This window comes from Podarcis vaucheri (assembly GCF_965113315.1).
Source record: "Podarcis vaucheri genome assembly, chromosome: 6".
Taxonomy (NCBI): Eukaryota; Metazoa; Chordata; class Lepidosauria; order Squamata; family Lacertidae; genus Podarcis; species Podarcis vaucheri.
The window spans coordinates 67,017,359-67,042,227 of NC_138764.1; the positions used below are offsets into that span (position 1 = coordinate 67,017,359).

The 24,869-nt window shown below is 43.9% G+C and overlaps 2 protein-coding genes across 2 annotated transcripts in view; one reads left to right on the forward strand and one right to left on the reverse strand.

Moving 5' to 3' along the window:
* Positions 1–309: 309 nt before the first annotated feature.
* Positions 310–23,171, reverse strand: EIF2D (eukaryotic translation initiation factor 2D). Its single transcript, XM_082228328.1, has 15 exons — positions 22,928–23,171; positions 21,511–21,701; positions 19,545–19,628; positions 18,635–18,725; positions 17,656–17,763; positions 16,741–17,042; positions 15,527–15,644; positions 14,252–14,297; positions 11,536–11,639; positions 7,867–8,028; positions 7,403–7,492; positions 5,989–6,084; positions 4,258–4,378; positions 1,956–2,130; positions 310–502 (listed from the first exon to the last, which is right to left on the reverse strand). Exons 1-15 carry the CDS (start codon positions 22,981–22,983, stop codon positions 432–434), a joined length of 1,815 nt encoding a protein of 604 aa, XP_082084454.1. The 5' UTR covers positions 22,984–23,171; the 3' UTR covers positions 310–431.
* The window catches only part of DYRK3 (dual specificity tyrosine phosphorylation regulated kinase 3), a 40,571-nt gene continuing 24,845 nt past the window's right edge, over positions 9,144–24,869 (forward strand). Inside the window, exon 1 of the mRNA XM_082228312.1 lies at positions 9,144–9,707. Coding sequence (XP_082084438.1) covers positions 9,496–9,707 — 212 coding nt within the window. The 5' untranslated portion in view covers positions 9,144–9,495. The remainder of the gene's footprint in view (positions 9,708–24,869) is intronic.

The following is a 24,869-nucleotide window of genomic DNA, read 5'->3' on the forward strand; positions in this document are numbered from 1 at the left end:
CCCTCCTGTGGTATGCGGTGGTATTGCAGTGTGTAAACAAAGAACGCTACTACAGTGGTACCTCCGTTTAAGCAGGTAAAAGCGTTTGGGGAGGGTTGCTGAGGGAGAGAACAAAATCCACAATCATGGGAGGGGTAGAAACTGTACCTCACTATTCTTTTGTGTCCTGTAAAAAAGAAAAAGAAAACCAACCCCACAATCTTCAGTGGATATCCAATAGTTTACATTTGGACCTGTTGGTACTAGAACAGTGCTCAGCAAACATGCTGAGGTGTTCCACAACAAGCTATGGAGACAGTCCAGCAAAGATTATTGGGAAAAGTTTTATTTATAAATTCCATTATTTTATAGGTAAGGCAGCTGGATTAGTCATTTCTTTTGAATAAAATAATTATAAATAACAAAGTTCTGACTTTGATCTTCAGACCTGGCTACTTCTTCCGACCCATCTTTGGTGCCATCTCAAGACCCTTGATGTATTTGCGAGGTATCTGGTAGTCCTCTGGAACAAAGTCAACATGTAATCAATCTGTATTTGACAGCTCAAAAGCGTAACACAATAGGACCTGCAGCTTACTAAAAGAGTAATGTGCTCTGAAAATTCTAAAGCATTGTATACTTACGGCATTCATCTTACTAAAAATATACTCCTGTGCATTTTTAATTATGAATAAATATACATAGGAAGACATTGCACTTGCTGTATTTACTCGAATGTAATGCACACCATTTTTGGACAAATTACGCCATGAAAATTACCGTATTTTTCGCCCTATAGGACGCACTTTTTCCCCTCCAAAAATGAAGGGGAAATCTGGGTGCGTCCTATGGGGCGAATGCAGGCTTTTGCTGAAGCTTGGAGAGCGAGAGGGGTCGGTGCGCACCGACCCCTCTCGCTCTCCAGGCTTCAGGAAGACATCCGCAGCCTAGGCAGCCCTACGGGAGGTCCGGCAGCGATGTCTAGGCTGCGGATAGCAGCCTGCCGCCCGGCGGGCGGGGCGCCCTGAAGCAGAGCGCCCCACCTCGCCAGGCAGACATCCGCAGCGTGGGGAGCCTTGCTGGAGTTCCCGGCAAGGCTCCCCATGCCGCGGATGGCAGCCTGCCGCCCCACGGGGGGGGGGCGCCCTGATGCAGAGCACCCCTCGCGCGGGGCAGACATCGGCCAGCCCCACAAGCTCAGGGGACAGCAGGGAGGCGCAGCGCCGCCATCCCGCTGTTCCTCGACCTTGTTCTGTTTCCCCGACCTGCTTTTGGGGGGGGAAATAAAGGGAAATTTTTTCCCCTTTATTTCCCCCCCAAAAAACTAGGTGCGTCCTATGGGACGGAGCGTCCTATGGGGCGAAAAATACGGTAGATTTGATGGTGCATTAAATCTGTGTAAATACGGTAATGTGGCAGCCCTAACTAGCCACTGAATTCAATCTGCATAAGGTTACACATGAATAAAATAACTCTGAAGGGGAAATAGCACTTTGCTTTTTAGTTTATGTATAACTGTTTTCCAACAGCCGCCTCCTCAGAAGAGCACATCTTAGAAACTGATCAGAATATTGTAAAATCAATTTAGGCTGCAAGTAAAGCACTATTGAATTCAATAGGATATGCTCCTGGGAAGATATTCCTAGGATTGCACTGTTAGAGTTTGCCATGGATTAGGGGTGGAGAACTTTAGGCCTGGCAGGCAGACTTTGCATGCTGGGCCTTAGCTTTTTCCCTAAGCTACACTTCCATTAATGCTTTGCCTGCTGGTATGTCATCTTGTGATGACACCTCTTCTGAGCCTGAATGGAGACTGTGTGTGTGTGCGCGCATGCACATGTGCCAGCACCTGGCTTTTGCATTGCTGGAATATAGCCTAATGTGCAAAGGTATGTTGTCCATTGCTCTTCCTCTGACTCCACCCACCACTGGTGTGCTGCCCTGGCAGGTTCCCTACCCCTGCTAAAGATACTTACCCACCAGCAGCTTAGCAAGGTGGTGGATCTGATTGCCTTGGACCTGGACCTGGGCTCTGTCCTTTGCTCCCGGAAGTGTGGTGACAGTGGCACTCGCCTGAACTTTTAGCTGGAGAAAGTTGGCAACAGCCTGTGGGTCTAGCCCATACAGCTCAAGATTCTTAATTATGGTTACCTGCAAACCGAAAGGAAAGATGGTATTACTTGGTTGCACTAATATACAATGCTCAATCATTAGTGTGCAATTTTACTTTCGTACATTCTTACAGTATTGTTGTATCAGCAAAGTTATTTTCATAGGGCCTTTGCCTGTGCATATTAATAATACCTATGCTTGGAAATGAATAGAAGCAGTGCATGCTTGACAGCAAGCATATTGCACAACCTATGTGATTTAAGTGAAAGGCATACATAAATGCAAGCGACTAACTGAAGCACTGGGGTAACACTATCAAGGTTCGTCCTGATTGGTGGGGGGGGGGAACGGGACAGTGTAGCAACAGACCAAATCTTAAATGATTAGGTCATATGTTTTGCCCTAGCAGCTTAGGAGGAAGGGATGTTAATTAGGAAAGCTGGGGGTGGGGATAAATGCTAGCCAGTGGCCTGGTCAGATTCACACATCACCCATTAGGGCAAAAGCAAAAGGCCCAGGCCAGGAAGCTCCTACGGAGACCACCCCACAACCAACCAACCCTTCTCTGAGGCTACTTCAGGACTTCCTTACCCAAAGGCATGCTAGCTTCTGCCCCTGGGGTTTGAAGACAGCACCACCAGCTGACTACATTTTGAAACACTGATATAAATGAAAACTACTTTGCATTCCTTCAGAGAAAGGCAAAAGAAATGCCTATGTTAAAACAGTACAAGGGCCCATTGCACCTCTTCTGACTCCCAACCCCTGGCTGAATCATGTATAGTACTGGGCTGAATTAATCATCTCTACCTGAAAAAATTGACAACTTTGTATTGGGTTGGTTTATTCCTAGGGTCTTGCACCCAAGCATGTCGGATACCATCAACACCCTGGACCACTACCTTCAAGCCATAACGCTGCACCTGCAAGCTGCAATTAGTTCAGGTCTACACACACACACAATTAACGTAATAAAACTATTATTCCTGTGGAACTCCCTCCCATCAGATGTCAAGGAGATAAATAAGTATACACCTTTTAGAAGACTTCTGAAGGCAGCCCTGTATTGGGAGGTTTTTTATGTCTGATGTTTCATTATGCTTTAATATTTGTTGGAAGCCACCCAGAGTGGCTGGGGCAATCCAGTCAGATGGGTGAGGTACAAATGAAATTAGTATTAGTAATTAGTATGCACACACAGGGAACAAAAAGCTGCTAATGACCCAGGTACACTTCCATGCAGCTCTGCCCCAGTTTGTTTTAGCTTCTTCTACTGCACCTGCTTGGCTGCTCCTCTGGAACAGGGATACAGATCCATGAGGGCAACACTCATATTAAGTTGCCTTCTATCGCTTCAGACCATTACTCTATCCGGGTCAGTAGTATCTACTCTGACTGTGGGCAGCTCTCTAGTGCCTCACTCTGAGATCTTGCCCATCACCTGCTATCTGATCTTCTCCACTGGAGCTGCCAGAGATTGAACCTTAAGACTTTTTGCATGTGAAACATGTGCTGCACTCAAGCTTTTGTTCCTCCCTTAGGTATGCAACATGTGCCTTCCATCTTCCCGGAGTAGCACTTTGGTGACACTTTCAGAAGTCTCTGTGCAATGTATATCTGACTCAGCTGCCAGTAGGTGCTTCCTACTATTCTTCTGAACTAGGGCCAACAGATATCAGATAAGCTCTAAACAGAGAACTTCAGTTTATCTCCTGATCTGGCCTTCTCCGCCTTGCCCTCTTCACCCCCGGGTGGTTGAAATAAATTACAAATCATGCACCAGTGTAACATCTGGACCTCCTACCTGATACCCAGGGGTTCAGAGAGGAGGTAGGGCTATGACTTAAGCCCAGGAATGCTCACCTGTACAGGCGGCACATGCTAGCCCAGTTGTCAATTGTTTTCTGGGGCAATAACTGCAGCTCTGGTAGTTATAAACAGCCTTCCCTGCTCTCCATGCCCAAAAAGTAGGGTCATGGGCTCAGCCTCTTTATTTTCCTCTCTCTGCATAACAGGGCTAGGAGACTGCTCTGGAAATGGTGTTTTCAATGGGCAAACTTTCAAAAGATAGTGCAGTATTATAAAACATTTCAAAAGGCAGACATACAAAAAAGGCAGCAGAGTTTGGATGTTTCCACAGAAGACTACTTCTCTCCTTGCCCTTACCTTTTTATTGCACGATCTTTGTGCTATGTTTATATCAATGGGATCATTGTTTCCTTTCCTCACGATGGGGTCATGTCCAAAAAAAGTCACCTGATGGAAGGGCTGTAGTTTATCCAGACACCTGCCACAAAAGCAGCGCTAAGATTAAGCTTATCCAGGACAGCACAGAGGGATGGCAGCTTTCTGGCTTAGCTATTCCTGCTATACTTAAGTACCAAGAACATCTATTCAAAGACTCAATCTGATACAGCTTGCCTTTATTCACCTCAGGGTTTTATTTATTTATTGAGTTTAAATTATTCTTCCCAATGGAGCCCAGGGTGGGAATCACATCCATCATTTTTTTAAAGCATTCTAAAAACAGTTACAGTTAATTTAAGAATGTAAGAAAGAACTGTTATAGACAACTGTCAGGAGCAGTATTCTTCAGCCACCAAATGCCTGGGTGAAAGGTTGGTTTTAAAATTCCCTGTGAAAGTTAATAATGATGGGAGGCTGATTTACATCCCATGTGTAGGCTGTATACTAGACAACCATAGGGAGACCGACAGGAATTAATTATACTTCATCTAGCAGCCTTCATCTATGTGATACATGATGCTATTCTGTAACAGGATTATTCTGGGAAATAAAAGTACAATCAATATTATGTCTTAAAAGGTTTTTGTGATTTTTAACAGACGACACTGCCAGACAGACATAATTACATTATTATCTTTGTACCTCTCCTAATTCCAAAGACTTTTTAAAAAGAAAATATTATGATCCTCAAAGTAACAGAAGAGAATGGGGAGTTTTAGAAGGTCCCAAAGAAGCCAAGCTTGTTGTGTTTACTTTTACGGTGGCCATGCCTGCACATCATGGGAAGCAAATTATAAACCATGGCTTACCAGAGCAAGCAGCTGCTCACTTGCTCCCACTTTATTCTGACCCACCTGGAGTCAGGAAAAACAAACTGTGATGTGAGGCTTAGAATTACCAGTGAACCAGGACTCAGGGTTAGCTTCTGTCCCCAGGAAGCCAAGGTTGGTTCTTGGTCTGTGGCTCGTCATTTGTTTGGGGAGAGAAACTGCAAGTGTTGGTTCGCATGGAACACTAAGCAGAAGGTGTGTGTGGGGGGGAACCTGAGCGGCCCACTCCCTTCTGGGCCATGGGCCAATTGTGGGCAGAGTCAGAGAAATAAGTGCACATTTCACTTTTGCATGGTTTATACGGACACTTGCATACCCTCGGCATCCATGCAAGCCAAAGGCATGATCAGCATTCAAGGACATGTTCCAGCCAAGCAAAAACACTTGGGAGTGCAATGGAGCAACAGTGAAGGGTGTGGCTGAAGGAGAGAGGGTGTGCTCTGGAGTCCTCAGGGCTACATTTGGCCCCCATGCCTGATGTTCCTCACCCAAGCACTAAGCCAAGCTGTGCAGTACGCTTCTCTCTTGGCTGAAGAGTGAGTGGAGAAAGGCAAGGGGTCAATGAACAGCATGCAGTAATCCATAAGCTATGGCTTACCATGATGTGCAAATCAGGCTACTGTGTCATAAAATTCCAGTCCGCTTACATAACACAAAGCAACACAGCACTAGACCTTAGTGACAATTTTAACCTTTGAATGGTTTGGGCTTAACCTCCTTTTGCAAACATTAAAGATACCATAATACATAGTGGCCTGCATTATAGGAAATACTGAGGCAAGTATATGAAGCAGCAGTAGGGATCACTCCCCCCCCTCACCTGCTCAGGAGATTGTCCCATGTGAGCTTTGAAATTTCATCCTGCTCAGATTTGTCCAGCAGACAATCGCACAAGATAGGATCCACTTTTATAAAGCTGTAACAAAGGAAGGCAGATTTAAAAGTCTGTTCTCAGCATGATCACTCATCACCTGAACTGGAAATGCACCAACGTCAAGAATGTGTAGCACTCTACAGATTATAAAGATCATGTTTGTCTCTTTAGCACTTTGTTGTTAAAAGGTACGAAAGGATTTCCAAAAGTCACACTGCACTTGCACTATTATGTGGTAAGTTGGGTGCTAAAAACCTTACTTGACTGCTGAAAACTTGAGAAGGGGTTACATAAAACAACATGTCCTCTGTGCTTGTAGATTATGTCTGAATAAGTTGCTTGTCAAGTGCTGTTTTTGCATGTACCTCTCTTAAAGATAATTTAATGTTTCAAAATTCTTTGCCCAGTTAATCAAAGGTCGCCTGTTTAGCTAATCAAAACTTTTAATGATTAAGCTAACAGATCAACCTACAGAATCATATCACAAAAAAGTGATATGATTAATCAACTAAGATGTCTTTAATCTTGTGGCACTCCTAAATTATCCACGAGATTACCCTACCCTACATGTGCCCTCTCGACTGCTTTGATCAGCGGAATTGGCACTCTACAGATGCCACACAATATCCACTCCATGTGTGTAAGAACTTGATCATTTAGTGGCAGCACCTACACTGTGGAACTCCCTGCCTATTGATATCAAGCAGGTGCCTTCACTGCGTTCTTCTCAGCACCTGCTAAAAAACATTCTTGTTTAGGCAAGCCTACCTAGATGCTTAAAAAGTTGATGGGAATCCTAACTGGTTTTAGTATTTAAACTTCTTGTTAAACTATTGTTGTACAATTTTCCCGAATGGGGTGGGGTGGGGGAGTTTTAATCAAGTGGTGTATATATTCTATGAAATAAATAACAAAATAAATCGGGAAAATGACCACTAGTTTAAAATTCTATTAGGCATTCTATGGGATACACCTGCACAAGTGTGTAAGTGTGTGTGTGTGTGTGTGTGTGTGTGTGTGTGTGTTTGCACACAAACACTTGTTGAGGTTGGACATACATTTGAGCACAATCAACACTGCACTTGGGCCCATCTATACTGCAGAGGTAAATAAGAGAGGGACCAGGACAGGGTGCATGGTCCATCTGACCTGAGTGTTCATACTTGGCATAAAGGGACTTGTGATAGGAAAGACTGCTTGCCCTTTCCCACATGTTTTGACTTAGCGCTGTCATGGTGAACCACGAGCACAGGAAACTCCTGTGCAAAACCATGGCTGCAGCTATCTCTTGCTATCAGTACAGAGCAAGGAGAGTAGTGTTGCGATCTCCCTACTAAACAAGCTTTGGGGTTTTACATACTTTTTGTTTGTTTCATCAACCAACTCATTAAGCTTCACATAGTTGATAACAGCACTTCTCACTTCACTGCTGGACAGGGTGTCGCCTTTCCTGGAGGAAAATTGAATCTTGGTTACTTGCTAGGCTGCACTGCGGAAGGAACAGCAAATGATCAGCTTTTGCAAATTGGCTATTTTAAGTGGGGGAAACACTCCAGTAAGGAAGCTGTTCCCTTCGTTTAGAACACCACTACCACCATACAGGAGAAATGGTCAAACCAACCCAAACTATTGAACTCAGCACCCAGAAACATTCGTGTTTTTAGATTCAGTTATTTTTCTGCCGGGCAGGCCATTCCCTCTGAAGTCTGCTACACACTCACACACCCCTTTAAGGATTTCCTTGGCCCATCATGTTCTGCAAGCAACAACAAGAACAACAACATAGGGAACAAGTCAAGTGGTTCATTTTCTTATATTACTTACTTATATCCAGACTCTTGGAATAAGGGAGCCATTTTGGATGAGATGCCATAGAGTGGTGTGATTTCAGGACAGTGGTACAGCTGTACTCCATCACCACTTCTGCTATCCTGGACAGACAATTCAGATGCTGCTATTTCAATAGGTACTACAAAAGACCTAATGCTGAAAATCAAAGCAAAATATTTCACAGAGTTTATTACCATTTCATCATGACGGCTATTCCCGTTCATGACTGAGAGACAAATGAGTATAGTGTTGCGTCCTAGGACATAGGCACCCAAGACCATTCCTCTCATTGCAATAACACAGTGCAAAATCCCTCAACACGTTTGCTTACACAAAGTGGAAAAACATTTCTGCCTCTCCTTCAAGATGGTCTACAGAACAGATCATCATCTTGAAGTCATATGCTCCAGCAGCGACCTAGCGTTCAATACTGGAATGCTGTGGCACAATATGGTATCTTGGCCTGGCCTCCCATCCTACTCTATGCTGCAGGGCTTCCAGCATGAAAGCCAGTGTGGCATAATGGTTAGTGTGTTGGACTAGGAACTGGGAACGCAGGGTTCAAATCCCCACTCAGCCATGAAGCTCACTGGTTGAACTTGAGTCAGTCACCATCTCTTAGCCTAAGCTACTTCACAAGTGAAGGATGAAAAGAAGAGAACCTTTGAGATCCTTGAAAGATAAAGGTGATATATAGATGTAATAAATACATAAAGCCATGGAAGACCCAGGGAAGAGAATTAGCGCATAACCCCAACCTTCTTAGCAGCAAAGGAAGATAACTGATAGCTTAGAGTAAGTACCTCTGCATGTGTTCTAATATGCACAGAGGAGCCATGCAAGGACATAGGAGTGCCAGGTACATTGTGCAAAAGGAAAGGCAGAGTTGGAAACTGTTTTTCAGCTTGTGGGCCACAGTTCCTTCTGAGAAATCTTCCAAAGGCCACTTCCCAGGGGTAGGTGGGGTCTGAGGCGAAAGTGGGTGGAAATTGTACCCTTGTAGAGTAGGCTAGTTTCTACATACGCTTGTGCACCCATCTCGATCCTCCATCCAGATAAGCAAGAGGCATTCCAGCCAGGAAAGAAGAAATAGTGTGAATCATGACCAGTGGAGGATGTGAGTGGGGAGCATTCCAAGGGTTAAACAGACAGATCTGGGCGGCTGCATCTGGCCCCCTGGACCTGAGGTCCCCCCCCCCCAAGGAATTGCATTGCACGTACCCAGGTCAATCTGATACTGGCCAGGGACAATGGCAGTCCTTCTGAAAGTTCTCTGAATAATTCTAAAGCAAGCCAAACAGAGCAGCCTAGACCTGGCCTCCAAAGAGGCCAATCCCTGGAGGAGAGAAAGCGTGGAGAAATGATCCAAAGTCTTCGGTGTCTCTTTGGGCTAAGTTCCTATGTAGACCTAAACTAAAGCCCACCCGCCCCCACACACTCTGCCAAGCCTTCTCGACATCACAAGGGCCCATTGTGACAGAGGGAAGGCACAGCCCTGCCTGTTCCAGCAGATAACAGCAGGAACCTCGCCGTCCAATCTACCAAGGAGGCACACAAATGAGACCTTGTAAAAGATACTGTAAAATGCGAGCTTCACAATGCTGTGTGTTTGTGACATCATAGATGGGCGGGGGAGGAGACAGTGTGGAACCCCCCCAAGGGAACGAAGCCCAGCAGCCCAGCAGCAAGGAACAGAGCACAGACATGGTCCCCAAGGAGAAGGGAGACGACGGGCTGCAGTGCATCTTCATCACCACCAGAGCGTCACCACTTCTGGTGGAAGTTGGAGGGAGGCTGGCAAAGCGAGCATGGGCAGCGGCAGGCAGAGAGGACAGGTAAGCACAGCCAGTCCAAATTTTTAAGAGGAGTTGGAGTGGGACTTCTGTGTGGGGTGGGAAGGGGACAGAGCAGGACGGGCCTGTAGGCCCCACCAGTCCCATCAAGCACCTCCCCATTCTCCTCCCCTTTCTTTTGCCATTGCTCTGCATCCTTTCTCATTCCTAATACTTCAGTATCTACAGGTCTGCTGACAATGCAGCCACAGGTCAAGTGGGGGGCCCTTCCAGAGGCAATGGTGACTATAGTGGTAATAAACTGTGTCACTCTGGATACGATAAACAGTTACGGAAGGAAAGTGGTTGGGATTGCCAAAAACTCTTCAGTGCCTTCAACAAGTGAGCATCAAGGAGAGGTTTCAAAAAGGTGTGCCCTTCCCGGTTGCAGCAGTCGAGAGAAAATGAAAGCATTGCTTGCTAATTGTTTCCCTGATATGGTGCACGTCTTAAAAGGCACTAGAGTCCTAATTAGGCCTGCAGTGGTCAAAGCAGTTATGCCAGGGGTTCCCAACACATATGCCCACAGACCCCTTCCCTGGCACCCACATCCTTCGCCTGCTGACATTAGGCTTGAAGGAAGCATTCTACTGTACCCAAGAGAGAAGGTTGCTGTGTGAGCTTAGCTGTGGTGCCACAGAAGCTTTTCCACTTTGCAAATGTGCCTATGGGCCCAAAAGCTCTGGCAACCCCTGGGCTTTGCCATGCAGGCATTAGCGTTGGGCTTGTTTCTTCTCTGGCAGTGATGTAATAGTATGACTCAAACGGAGAACTGTGGAAGACTGGAGCAATGGTAGAAACATTACAACTTTTTCTGAATAAGGAGAAACTAAACTTTGGCAATGGAGTTTGACAAGAAAAGGCAATTTGTTTTAGAAAAATGTTCTGAATTTATGGACTTGACAGTAAAGTAGTGAGTTTCTAACAGCTGATACAAACAATACCTTGGCTCAGTTTTAAAATGTGGATTTAGCAAGGGATAACTTTGTAAGTGAACATGTTTGACAGTTAAGAAACCAGGATTCTAGCCACAGCCTGGTTGATTAATGCAAGCTACTGCTGTGATGTCTCCGGAATTACCTATTAACTCAGAGTTTAAGAACTGGCTTATTTAGGTTGCAACACTGGGAGTAAGTCCTACTGAATTCAAAAGGGCTTACTCCTGTTAGCTCCTCATAGGAGCAAGCACAACTGGAATCTACAGATTCTGCAATAAACCAGTAATGAAACACTCCATTTATGCACAGCTTCCAGCAAACAACCCCTCTTCATTACTGCGGATCTTAATATTTGTACTGATCAAAAGTAACATGAGAAGAAGCCTAAAGCAAAGAGATGCCTGGAGCATTAGGATACATGCCCAACAACCACTGATATTTTAGTCTCCATTAATGTCCTTAATGCCTTTTGCCAACTAACTTATTATCACATTATGAAATGATACACTGTTAGCGAGATATGATTCACCACCTGCAAAGTGGGGCTCACTAACAGCATGTCTTCAGAGGGGCTTACTGACAGCACACATCAACTTATTGATGCCAAAAGTGAGCCTTGTCCACCTGCCAAATTGGCCTACAGGGGCTGAGGGAGGTAAGGATCCGGCTTGCCAGTTAGAAAGCATAACTTTACACCTCAATGTTTGCTTCCTATGCTGCGAGTATTTTTCCAAGCTATTAACAAACACACAAACACCCTGTTCCCTAATTGCTTCTGCTGTGCATTAATGTCATCCTCATTCCTATAGTGCTTCCCAGGAACCCAAACCATCCATTTCAATCTTCTCCCTCAGTATTTCGACTATGTGTGCACAGAATTGAGATTCTCTTACCTTTCATGCCTCCAGTCCACATTCACAATGCTCTCTACTCCCTTATTCAGTTCCTTCACCTGGAGGATATTTTGTTGCTGCATTGACTGCATGAACTTGGAGAACTAGAAGAGAGAGAGAGGCAGTTAAAACTGGGATACAGTGGTTTTAACGGTAGGTTTATTATAGCTGTGAGAGACAGAATAACAACAGGAAAACCCCCAGAAACCCAGAAGACAAATGTCAGAGATTGATGTGCATTATAATGAGTGAAATAAGTATTTGATCCCCTATCAACTAGCCAGATGTCAGGCTACCTGGTATCTTCACTGTATGTAACGAGCTGAGATTAGAAGCACCTGCTGTAAGGGAGAGGTCTTACCTGTAATCTCAGCTCGTTACAGTACCTGTACAAAAGACACCTGCCGACAGAAGCAATCAATCCAGCAGATTCCAAACTAGCTACCATGACCAAGACCAAAGAGCTGTCCAAGGATGTCAGGGACAGGATTGTAGACCTGCACAAGGCTGGACTGGGCTACAAGACTATTGCCAAGCAGCTTGGTGAGAAGGTGACAACAGCTGGCGCAATAATTCGCAAATGGAAGAAACACAAAATAATTGTCAACCTCCCTTGGTCTGGGGCTCCATGCAAGATCTCATCTTGTAGAGTTGCAATGATCGGGAGAACGGTGATGAAGCGGCCCAGAACTACACGGGGGGAACTTGTCAATGATCTCAGGGCAGCTGGGACCATAGACACCATGAAAACAGTTGGTAACACACTACACCATGAAGGACTGAGATCTTGCAGAGCCCACAAGGTCCCCGTCTGCAGTTTGCCAATGCATATCTGAATGACCCAGAGGAGAACTGGGTGAAAGTGTTGTGGTCAGATGACACCAAAATTGAGCTCTTTGGCATCAAATCAACTCGCTGTGTTTGGAGGAGGAGGAATGCTGCCTACGAATCCAAGAACACCATCCCCACCGTCAAACATGGAGGGGGACATATTATGCTCTGGGGGTGTCCTGCTAAGGGGACAGGACACCTTCACCGCATCAAAGGGACGATGGACGGGACCATATATCATCAAATCTTGGGTGAGCACCTCCCTCCCTCAGCCAGGGCATTGAAAATGGGTTGAGGATTGGTATTCCAGCACGACAATGACCCAAAACACATGGCCAAGGCAACAAAGGAGTGGCTCCAGAAGAACCACATTAAGGTCCTGGAGTGGCCTAGCCAGTCTCCAGACCTTAATCCCATCAAAAATCTGTGGAGTGAGCTGAAGGTAGCTACACAACAGCCTTGAAATCTTACTGACTTGGAGAGGATCTGCAAAGAGGAGTGGGACAAAATACCTCCTAAGATGTGTGCAAACCTGGTGGCCACCTACAAGAAACGTCTGGCCTCTTTAATTGCCAACAAGGGTTTTGCCACCTAGTACTAAGTCATCTTTTGCAAAGAGATGAAATAAACGGCTTCGGCCCAGTATACCTGAAGGAGCGTCTCCACCCCCATCGTTCTGCCCGGACACTGAGGTCCAGCGCCGAGGGCCTTCTGGCGGTTCCCTCATTACGAGAAGCGAAGCTACAGGGAACCAGGCAGAGGGCCTTTTTGGTGGTGGTGCCCGCCCTGTGGAATGCCCTCCCATTGGATGTCAAGGTGATGGACAACTACCTGACATTCAGAAGACATCTTAAGGCGGCCCTATTCAGGGAAGCTTTTAATGTATGATATTTTAGTGTTTTTTGGTTTCTGTGGAAGCCGCCCAGAGTGGCTGGGGAAACCCAGCCAGATGGGCGGGGTACAAATAATAAATTATTATTATTATTATTATTATTATTATTATTATTATTATTACCTATTTCGCTCATTATAATGCACATTAATCTCCGACTTTTGTCTTCTGGGTTTCTTCCTGTTGTTATTCTGTCTCTCACAGCTACAATAAACCTACCATTAAAATTATGGACTGGTCATTTCTTCTTCAGAGAGAAAACGGGCAAATTTAGCAGGGGATCAAATACTTTCCCCCCTCACTGTATTATGCACATGAAAAATGAAACAAGCAATATTCTGGTGTAATTTTTAAAGATTGGTTTTGTTTGGATATACAGTGGTACCTCGGGTTACATATGCTTCAGGCTACATACGCCTCAGGTTACAGACTCCGCTAACCCAGAAATAGTACCTCGGGTTAAGAACTTTGCTTCAGGGTGAGAACAGAAATCTTGCTCCGGCGGCGTGGCGGCAGCAGGAGGCCCCATTAGCTAAAGTGGTGCTTCAGGTTAAGAACAGTTTCAGGTTAAGAACGGACCTCTAGAACGAATTAAGTTCTTAACCTGAGGTACCACTGTATAATATGTTGTAATTAAAAAAAACAACCAACTTATGTTTTAATGATACCTGTATAGTGTTTTTTTAAAAAAATTATTAAAAACCCCGCCAATGCAATATTAGGCCAGAATTTTACAGTTGTTTTCAAATTACTATGCACACTTACTTCTTAGCAAACATGTATACGATTGTGCTATTAACCAGCAAAATCATCTGAAGATTTCTCACACATCAAGGATCTACATGCACAAAGTGCCTTTGTAGGAAGGGATCACAGCATTGGGGCAGATGATCTGTGGTGTGTGCAGAAAATCCCACATTCAATCCAATGTTTCATTATTATTTCTTTCCTCAACCTTTCATAGTGCAGAAAAGGACAACAACAAGTACTCACTTTTTTGTAGCTTGATTTCTTTATGTCTAGTTGTTGACCTTGTGGACTGTTGGTAGATTGAAAAGGAAAAAAACACACAATTATATGCAAGAAACAAGAGGAATTACGCCTCTCTCGTTTTTGGTGACATTTAAGAAAAAAATATGTTTTGTTTCCAGGCTTCTCCAGCTAAAATATTCTTAAAACATGGGCACACAGATTGGAAAGAATTTAAATGTCATATAAAGAGAGCAAATGGAGCCTCCTTCTCCATCACAAATTCAAGCATAAGTACTTAAGAAGAATCTGTTGGATGAGGCCAATGGCCCATCTTGCCCAGCATCCTGTTCTCACAGCGGCCAGCCAGATGCCCATGGGAAGCCTGAAAGCAGAACCCGGGCACAAGAGCCCTCTCCCCTCCTAAGGCTTCCAGCAACTGGTATTCAGAAGCACTAGTGCCTCCGACTGTGGAGGCAGAGCTGAGCCATCAAGGCCTGTAGACTTGGATAGCCTTATCCGCCATGAATCTGTCTAATCCTCTTTTAAAGAGGTGGCCATCACTGCTTCTTATGGGAGCAAGTTCTATAGTTCAGCTATGGCATTTATTTTATTTTTCATTATGCTTTTACTTTTCATTATAATTTTTTACTTTTCATTATAATTTTCATTCTTTTTTTTTCATTATGCTTTTCACCTTCTCACCCCTTGCCTTTTCCTGTAAGACCTATTGCAGTCGTTAAGAGTCGTCAACAGGCTCATCTCAGCTACCTGCCAATCTCCCATTCCCACCACCCTTCTGAGTAATACCCCTCCCCACCTTCTCACTATATAGAAGGATCTGGCAACTTCTGTTTCAGTGTATCTGAAGAAGTGTGCATGCACACGAAAGCTCATACCAAGAACTAACTTAGTTGGTCTTTAAGGTGCTACTGGAAGGATTTTTTTTATTTTTATTTTGCTTTTACTGGAAGATAGCTTTAGCTCTTCCTTATGAATCATCAAGAGACAGGTGAAAACAGAATACCTTCTCAAAGTTAAATCAGGCCAACACGTGAACAAAAGTTTAACCTGTGTCATATCTGGAGTATGCCTTAAAGCAGACTCTGACCCATGCAGAGTTCGCCTACGAGTTCATATAGTGACAATGGCTGAGGCACAGATTCCGGCGTACATGCAAGGCTTCTACTCCTGACTCTGGTGAACAGTGTTCTACAAACACATGATGCTCCGTTTCCACATTTCTCAGCCAGCAACACGGCAGCTCTGCCAGCTTGTAGAAGATCTTACTACACGTACCAACATGCGAACATGTAGTTGCGGAGAAAGGTGCTGGTCAGTAGAGGGAGCTCCGACTTCTTCACTTTACATTTTAAGGCGTGGAAGAAGCATTGGTGAAGCAATGCATCCATTTGCTCTAGAAGAAAAGACAGAACCGTTTGTTCTCTACAAGCAGTGCTATTTTTCTAGAAAAAGGGGTGCCAGAAGTCACCATGAACACATCCCTTGTTCTCTTATAATGGCAATGGTGCCCACCTGAGAGGTGCTGGAACCGAGTTTTGCTGAGCTCTAGCTTAAAAAATAGTCCTCCCTGCCTACGAGCCTCTGCACAGAATGCAACATGGCCTAGTTCACAATGTGTCCCTGCCACCATGTGAACCTCTCAGCTCCTGCCTATGCCTACGAGTTGTGTCAGTGTTGAACAGGGAAACAATTTCAGTGCCATGCGGCATGGTCACAAGCTATGAACTTCCACATACAAGCCCTTTGGTGGCTTATCCCTCTTCTTTGTCACGAAAATATAGTCACATGAGGCAATAAATGAAAGGAAGAATGTTAAGTTCAGCATTGTCTCTACCAACATTCAATTTCAACGGAAGAAAGCTAACACACTAGCAGTGAGCACAGAGCTTAATGAAAGCTTCTTTCACATTACAAAGTTAGTAACAGGGTATAATGCCCTATACAAGCCATGGAGTGTGAAGGGGATGCATTTGTTTGGATTTCGTTGCTCATCACATGCACCATCAGTGCATATGCTGCAGGGAATCATGGTTACACGTGTCCTATAATCTACACACCTTCCACCCCCCCCCAAAGACTTGCATTAATCTCACACATTACATCAGCGATGTGCAGCCTACAGCCCTCCCAGACACTGTTGGACTTTAATTCCTATCATCCCCAGCCAACATGGACAATGGCCATGGATAGTGGGAACTGTAGTCCATCGTTCACCTAAAATCAGGATAGAGGGCATGTGGTCCTTCAGATATTGCTGAAGGACCATCTCCCATCATCCCTGACCCTGGCCATCCTGGCTGAGGCTAATATGAGTTGAATTCCAAAGATTTCTGAAGGGCTACTGGTTCCCCATTCCTGCATTATAGGGCACATTGAAAATGCATAGAGTATATATGTTTAAGTTTGTATAAATGAGCAGTTCTGAGCAAAAGGTTGTTACTAGACCTCATCTAGAATGCAAATCCCTGTATATAACCCTATAATTTTACCTTGTGGACTCCTACTGTCTTCTGCCTCCTGAGGAACATCTAGGTTGTCCTCTTCAGTAGTTTCAGCAGCACCATTTTCATTAGGTTCCTCTTTTTCTGTCATGTCCGCACTCTGAATAGCATCTTCCATGCTTAGATTTCTAATCCCTGTCTGCAGGCATGGGTCAATAGGGTGGCTGTTTTCCTGTGATTTGCCTTCCCCTTCTCCAGCCTCTTGCTCCTCCTCTTCAGCATCCATCATCTCTGAAGGCTCTGCTTCTAAGGGGACTATTGTTGGTGGGCATGACTTGTCACCAAACTCCCTTTTTCAATTTAAAAAGAAACAACAAAAGTAAATGGCACAATAAGACTTGCCCCAAATTTCAATTTCAGCAAAACAGAAACTCAAAGCAAAAAGTCTAGACAGAGGCAGTTAAGCTATGAAGTCGTGGAGAACCATTTTCTTCACTGTAAAGATTATGAGCGAAACAATCTGGAAAAACTGACCACACCATCACATTTATTTAATGCTGTGTAAGGGGTCAACTGACTGCCGTAAATCTAGCAGAACCTTAAGAATACAATCTCTCTCAAGTCCTTAAGATGACTTTCAAGTAGTGTGTGGCCTAAAGTTATATTCATTCATTAAGAGTGTTTTTCAGGATGCACTATAGAAGAGTTCTCAGTGTCGCCACAACAGAAAAGGGTCAGAGTTTTCTGATTTGGTGCTGTGGAACTGAACAGTTTTTCTTAAGTGCTTGTCAAAATTATGCACCTATGCTTAGTTTCTATGCAAGGCCACTTGCATCCTTCTTATACTTTGCTCAGGGCTCACTCTTCTCTAACCTGAGTCTTGGATTAGCATGGGCGCAAAAGCTAACCATGCGCTTTTCTTCTACTGTGTAAACGGTCAAATAGTTTTGGTGATACACCCACCATAAGTGATCCATATATGTATGCAGCACTGTGAAGCCTTTTCCTTTCATTCCAGCTGCCACCATCTCTGCAGAGGACATGGTAGCTATGCCAATGGCCACAGGGGCACTGAAAAGTAAAGAGAGTATCACATAAAGCAAACAGCTAAATTCTTACTCCAACTAAAGCAGCTCCCAGCTAAGGAATCTCTCTCATTTCAGACATGATGACCAAACCATGGTTTGGCTGTGTTGAGAACATATTTAAGGCTCTTGTGCCCCCTCTTCTGCTTCTGAACACCACAGTTCAATCCTGCACTTCTTGGGTTTTGATTACCACTGTTTGCAAAGTCATAGATTTCCTCTAAACAAGAATTGGTGAAACCTTGGTTTCCACTTCAGCTTTGGAAGCAAACAAGTTTGCCTGAATCAGCCAGCCAAGCAAACTACGGTTACTGGAAAACAGTCTGTGTTTCAAAATATGCAAGAGAAGGAAATACACAACTCTTAAGCATACTCATGAAGAGCTTAGATGTCTGAACTGGCCAATGAATAATGCCCCACAATGCGTGAAAATCAACCCTGCTGCTGGCAGCCCCAAATTGTTATGGTGAATCCATAGAAGGCATACACTGTGGCACACAATCAGAGTCAAAATAAACGGGAGTCTCAGAAGGCATTCCTGTTGTTTTCTACTTGCCTTCTTTTTAAATCCAAGAGGGATGGGACAATCACACACCTCTCCATTCAGGCAAGCAAAAACCAATGGCCTACTGTAGTCAGCCAAAGGCTCTCGAGAAGGGCACAGGGCACAGCTGATGAGGGGTGGGACCCAAAGTGGGGTGCAGCCTAAGGAAAATCCTGAAGGCCAGTATGACAGGCTTGGAGGGCCACATTTGGCTGATTTTCCCACCCTCAATTTCTGGTCTCAAAATGCATTCTAAGAAACCCTTCAGAAAGAGGTAAATCTTTTTAGCATTAGCCTTCAGGAGAAATCATACCTGTTTCCCACCAAGGTGATGGCACAGAGAGTACCCCGATCTACCTGAGGAAGACCATAAGAGGGCACTACAACCCCTGGAAGCATTAGATCTGTGGAAAAGACAGTATATTAGCATCTTAGCAAAATCTTAAAGACACCAGTCATCCCCCTGTCCCTCACTGCTCTTTTAAAAAACAAAAACTGACAAAAATACTGCTTTCAATGTCTACATGAAACAAGGGATTCTCTTGGATGGCTTCAAACCTTGGGCCTAATTGCCAGTGCAGCTCCGATCAGCCCTGCTACCATCAATTCTGCCACCACAAAGCCAAAACGTATCAACTAAATTGTCAATTACACATTAGTTACAAATCACAACTTTTTCTCAAGTTTGGAACATTTTTATTAGGAACTAGGACTGAGAGATATAATACTGGCTTTTTACTTCAAGCAGTAATAAAACTGTCAGTGTTTTTTTAAAAAAATTTAGCAAACAGGTAAAAGGCCTGCAAGGTTAGAAAGTTTTGCTGGGTGTCTAAAATAGTTAGTTAGAGGCATTCCATAAGCAGAGCACTACAATTTTGGAGGCACTTTCTCCCTGGTTGCCACCCTCTTCATCTCTGATGGCAGAGGTACCCAAAGAAGAGCCTCAGAAGGAGATTCTAACATTCAAGCAGACCAGGCATTATTTAGATATTATTTTCCTTCCTAATGGGGAAAAAGGCCTTGAATAACTCAGTTTAAACTGTCATGTCAATGACAAAATCTATTTATTTACCTGGAAATAAACCTCACTGCCTTTCAAAGGCCCTTACATCCAAGCAGCATGCTTAGGACTGCAATATAACAAGCCCAATCATGAGAACCAGCTCCACAACAAGGCAAATGTGCAGTGCCATGCAGAATGGCTTTGAGATCCGTTCCCTTACCTGCTCCTCCTGCTAGTTTGTGCAACACAGGCGGCCATGTGGAAAAGGCAGGGAGAAGGTGAGGATGAGACCACAGGGTGTACACTGTTCCAAAAAGAAAACAAAATGCTTGTGGAATTCCAGCATGACACACTTTACCTGCCTCCATTTCTCAGAACTGATAACCATTAATCTGAATTTAAAATTAGGAAGTAGAGCCTGAAACAAAATATTGCATTGTGGGAGTGCTCCTGCTCAGGATTCTAGCCAGGATTCATTTTTCAGGATACTGTACTCCATGCTGTTCCCCTCCCCACCTTATTTTCTATTACCCTCCCCTCCCACTGCCAGCAATCAAGACAGCACTCAGTGCAAGTAATTCGCATTGGACTGTTCCCCTTCACCCTGGGTTTTCCTCCCTTATGTTATTTTTAACTTCCAGACCTTGGGGGGGGGGGCAAGTCTGTTGATATCTCCCTATTGTCCATTAAGCAATGGCACACACAGCCTCAACACTGGACATTTTCCTTTACTTGAAAGTATTTGTATTTTTTCAGCCAGGAAAAAAATCCCAGACTGGTTTACACACATAAATAATAAGACAGACATGGGAACAATGATGGGAACCAGACATGGGAACCAGAACACACAACCCAGCTTCTGTTTCAAGATATTTAAACCCAGCATGTAAAAATAATGGGCAGTGAGAAGATAGATTGGTTTAGTTCAGACACAATAATCTTCGGCCAGTAATCCATGGTTCTTCTGCCTGAGAACAAGCTGCGAACCTGTGCACTCCTTTCTCAATCCTCTGCTTGGGGGCCAGTATTAACTTGAACATAGCAGGAATTGTACACCTGCTGCTGCACCCATAATTCTTTCTGAACAACCAAGGCTGGAAAGCAGAATCACCTATCAACTCTTGCCTATGCAAAAGTTAAAGAAGAGAGCCCTCTGCCTGCCACCCCATAGCATGAACTACATGAGCCCTTGTAGCGATCACACAGGGTCCCCAGACGTTTGACGATCTATTGATCCCTGTGCCACCATGATCACTTTTCCGCTGCCACCAACCCGTTTCTCTCAGGTACACACTGAGTCCAGACAGTTTTTAACATCAAAACAAATAATCAAGTTTATTTTAAGCGTAAACAAGTTTATGGTTTCAGATATTTTTTCTTGTCAGTTTCTTATCCTTAGTTCCTATACCGGCCTATACCTTCCTAATAACTTTTAACCAACTATCTATCGGACTCCTCCTAACAGTTTCTCTCACTCTCACACATCAAAACTAGACCAACCCAGACTTATCCTCCCTCTTCCTTCTCCGATTCCCAACTGACTTCCAAAGAACTCCAACTCTAACTCCTCCCCTTGGGTTCCCACTGGCCAATCACTTCACACTCATTTAACCCTTTCCTTATGACCTACCTAGGAGGGCAAATGCCACAGCCCTATTCAGGCATTCACTATCCAGCTTAACTGAACACATAAGGTGCTCAGCTCAGGCTAGCTCCCCTCCCCTCACTATTCCTGCCACCCTCCACAAATTCAAGGGTGACTATCTGTAGAAAGTAAACAACTCTGATTCTTCAGGATTCTACACTGAGCAGAAAGCCTCTGCTAGTATAGACTGTCTGCAATGGATAAGCTATTGCCTTTGAAATTGTGGAGTGAGATAGAGATAGAGGAGTTCGTGTCCACTCTCCCACTCCCCTCATGTTCATTTTAGCGAAATAGTGAATGCCTAGACAGAGCTGTACTAGCAGTGTGTGTTTCAGAGAGAGACAATTTATGAATCAAAGACAGTATGTTGCCTACTTCTGATTGAGCACATTTATACCGTAACTGACACTCTTCTCATTTTAGATATGGGAAATGGAGGCTAAATATTATTTTGCAACTTGTCCAAAGTAAAACATCAAATTAAACTCAAACCTCCCCAGACCCAGAACAGCAAACTGCCTGCAGAAACATATTTCTGTACCTGTTGGATACAGTCTCTTCTCCATTTCAAAAAGGACTGGTATTCTGCCATTAGCATAGACTGTGAGAGCATCTCCTTTGTGAGCATACAGTTTAATGATATTCAGCTCTTCTTTATTCGGCACAATTTCAGATAGCTGTTCAGATGTGAGGGTGGGAAAAGTTGCTGCGACATCATTTCGTAATTTCCTCCTGCAAGGTCAACGACACAATTCCATTATCTAAATGATTAAAATCTTTTTTTTTTTTTTTTAAAAAAGGTGCCTAATTATCAAAGCCATTCCACTATCTTAAATCAGGAATGCCAGGATAATGTCCATGGGCATATGAATGCCTGCAGAGGCCCTCCCTGATGCCCATAATTCTCCTCCCCCAGCTGAAATTGATTTTTAAATAAACATTCTGTTGTACCCAATAGAATACTTTGGTCTATGTGTGTGGTGCCCATGACAAGTTTGTGATGGCAGTTTGCAAATTTGTCATTTAATATATTCTATTTTTGCTTGGTCTCAGTTTATTATGTTTAGGGAAGTTTTTAATGTTTGATGTTTAATTGTACTTTTAATTTTGTTGGGGGCTGCCCAGAGTGGCTGTGGAAACCCAGCCAGATGGGCGGGGTATAAATAATTAATTACCGGTAATTATTATGACGACTATTACTCTAAATCTTGGAGGAAGACACATATTCAAGTTTTAAAAGACCAAAACCTTAAAAAGACCTTCTAAATATGCATGCCAGAGAAATAAAACAAAGCAACTTATTTATATCCCAACTATCACTGTGAAGCCATAACCCAAGCACTAATTACTGATCAGCCATCAATCTCTGCATTTCACATGATGCATAAAATTAACGTGTACAGAAATTGCACTTTGAGGGAGGCATGTCATTTTTTAAAGTGTATGTTTTCTGCTAAATGTAATTTTAAGTAGCATCCTGTTAATCTTCATCATTCTTGGTTAGAAAGCATGGCTCTTTTACAACCAGGGCCAGTGCTACCACTAGGCCACCTAAGCAACCATCTAGGGCTCGGGCCTCAGAGAAGTGCAGTACTGACCTTTGAAGGGCAGAGTTTTATTCACAAGATTGTTCGAAATAATTGATGTGCTAAAACATCTTCTTTTGTACTTGAGAAAGATAATCAAAGATCGTTGTATTACTCAACCTTGCCATTTGAAATAAATTTAGCAGTTTCCAGTTTTGTGCTTTTCATTATTTTTTCTCTACAAGGCATCTATTTTTTAAAAGCGAAGTTAGCAATTTTTAATTAATTTATTTTTTATTTTTTTAAAAATGTGGGGTATTGCAAGCAGTGAGCGTTGCCTAAGGCGCAAAACATCCTGGCACCGGCACTGTTTACACGGATTAACGACCAAGGTAAAATGCCTTGAAGGAAAAGGAAACAAAACAAACTTACCTATCAGACCCTTTGATAGCAGTATTGGATTTAACTCTGAAAGCTTTGGCAAACATGGCCAAAGAAATCCCAAGGCTTCCGTTCTGGCAGGTAAAGAAATATCGCGGTTTACTGTCCGGTGGGGCGTGGGGGACGCGTTAGAAAACAACACCCATTAAAGAAGCACTTTAACACACAGCTGCCATAGCGTTGGTGCCGCAGCAAAATGAGTCCGTGGGGCAACAGCTTGATCTCTCCTGCCGCGGCTGCTTCCTGCTCTGGTGACGTCAGAGGCAAAGGCAGCGCGTGATAGGCTACGCTTCCTGCCGCTTCGCTTTTGCTCCGCGTAGAAAGAGAGGCTGGGCGGGATCAAGGCATCATTTGTTGCAGCGCGAGCTCTGCTGTAATCAGGGAAAGACTCAGAGCTGAACTACGTGGCTTGCTAGTTGCAGGATCAGGCCTTGGGCTTATTGGTGCTTGTTTGCATTCCGACTTTGCTGGTGAACCCCATAAGTTCCTGGTTTGAATTGATCTGTCGACTGGCCGGCATGTCAACCGTATACTGATTTCTAGTTATTAGGATTTTATCTCAGGTCTTACCGTATTTTAAAGCTTTCCTCAGTTGTGAAACGAAAGTAATTACATAAAGTCGTTGTATAGTGGCTAGAGCGTTAGAGAGTTAAACTCCCCACTTGGCCATGAATCTCACTGGGTGACCTTGAGCCAGTCACCAACTTCCAGCATAAGCTACCTCACAGGGTTGTTGTGAGGATGATATGGAGAGGGGGTGAGATGCAAATGCAATAATAAATAATATATATCTTAGTGTTATCAGGCCAGGAAAATATTCTGAGCAATTTTTTGCTAGCAGTTTCATCACTTGGCATTGTTTTCCCCCCAAATTTGTTGGCTTTTTTGTTTCTTTTTTGTTTTTTGTTACTGACTAAAATTTTGTTACTAAAATTAATTTGCTATGGGTGAAGTTGTATCTAAGGAAAAATACATTTCAATATATTGGCATCTGTCTGTCTTGGAAGACAATGGAGGAGTGTGCCTTTGGAGGTGAAGATTAGAAAGTTACAGCACCTGCTGTGGCTGTAGAGACTAATATGGGAGAAATGTGTTTTGTTGCAGCTGGGCCAGATAAATGCGTTTGATTGTGCATCTTTCTGATGCAGCGTATGTGGCATTGAGATGTCACACCTGTCGACTGTACGTTGCCCATGGCTCACTTTTATAAAGCAGCATGTTCAGCACACAAGCCTGGTAGTCCTTCATCTTGGTATTGTTAGCATCACATTCTCCTATACCCTTGGAGAGGCGAGCCTTGCCCAGTTTAAGTGTCGATGGAGAGGTTGCTGGTTATGGTAGAACCCAGCTGAGGCATGAAGTGCTGGTGATATCCTGACTCAGGATGTTGGTCTTTGTCAGGCTGATGGTAAGGCTCAACTCCCTGCAGGCTTAGGCAAAATGGTTGATGAGTCTCTGTAGAGCTTTCTCAGAGTGAACTTCAAGGCTGTGTCATCTGCAAACAACATCTCTCAGATAAAGACCCGCCAGGCCGCCACAGTTTTGTCTTAGCACAGAGATGTGTGAGGTTGAACAGACCCCCATCACTCCTCAAATGAAAGTACAAACCACAGACTTTGACTATATGTATACTGTACTGTTTTTGCTGAATGAAGTGTATCCCTATTAAATAGATGCAACTGGGCTTCCTAATCATGGGGCTATTTAGTATCCATGTTACAATCACTTGACATTTGTCATGGACTGCTTTCAGCATATCAGTAATCTGGAGATTAGTATTTAAATCCTGAAGACTCCAGGACAATCATAGGGTTTTGGCAGCATTCCTAAGTTAGCAGACAGTCGAAAAAACAAGATGTTCTAAGAGCCTGTAAGTGGCCTATTATTTAATTATTCAGACTGCTGCTTTTCTAAGGAGGGTACAGGGACTACA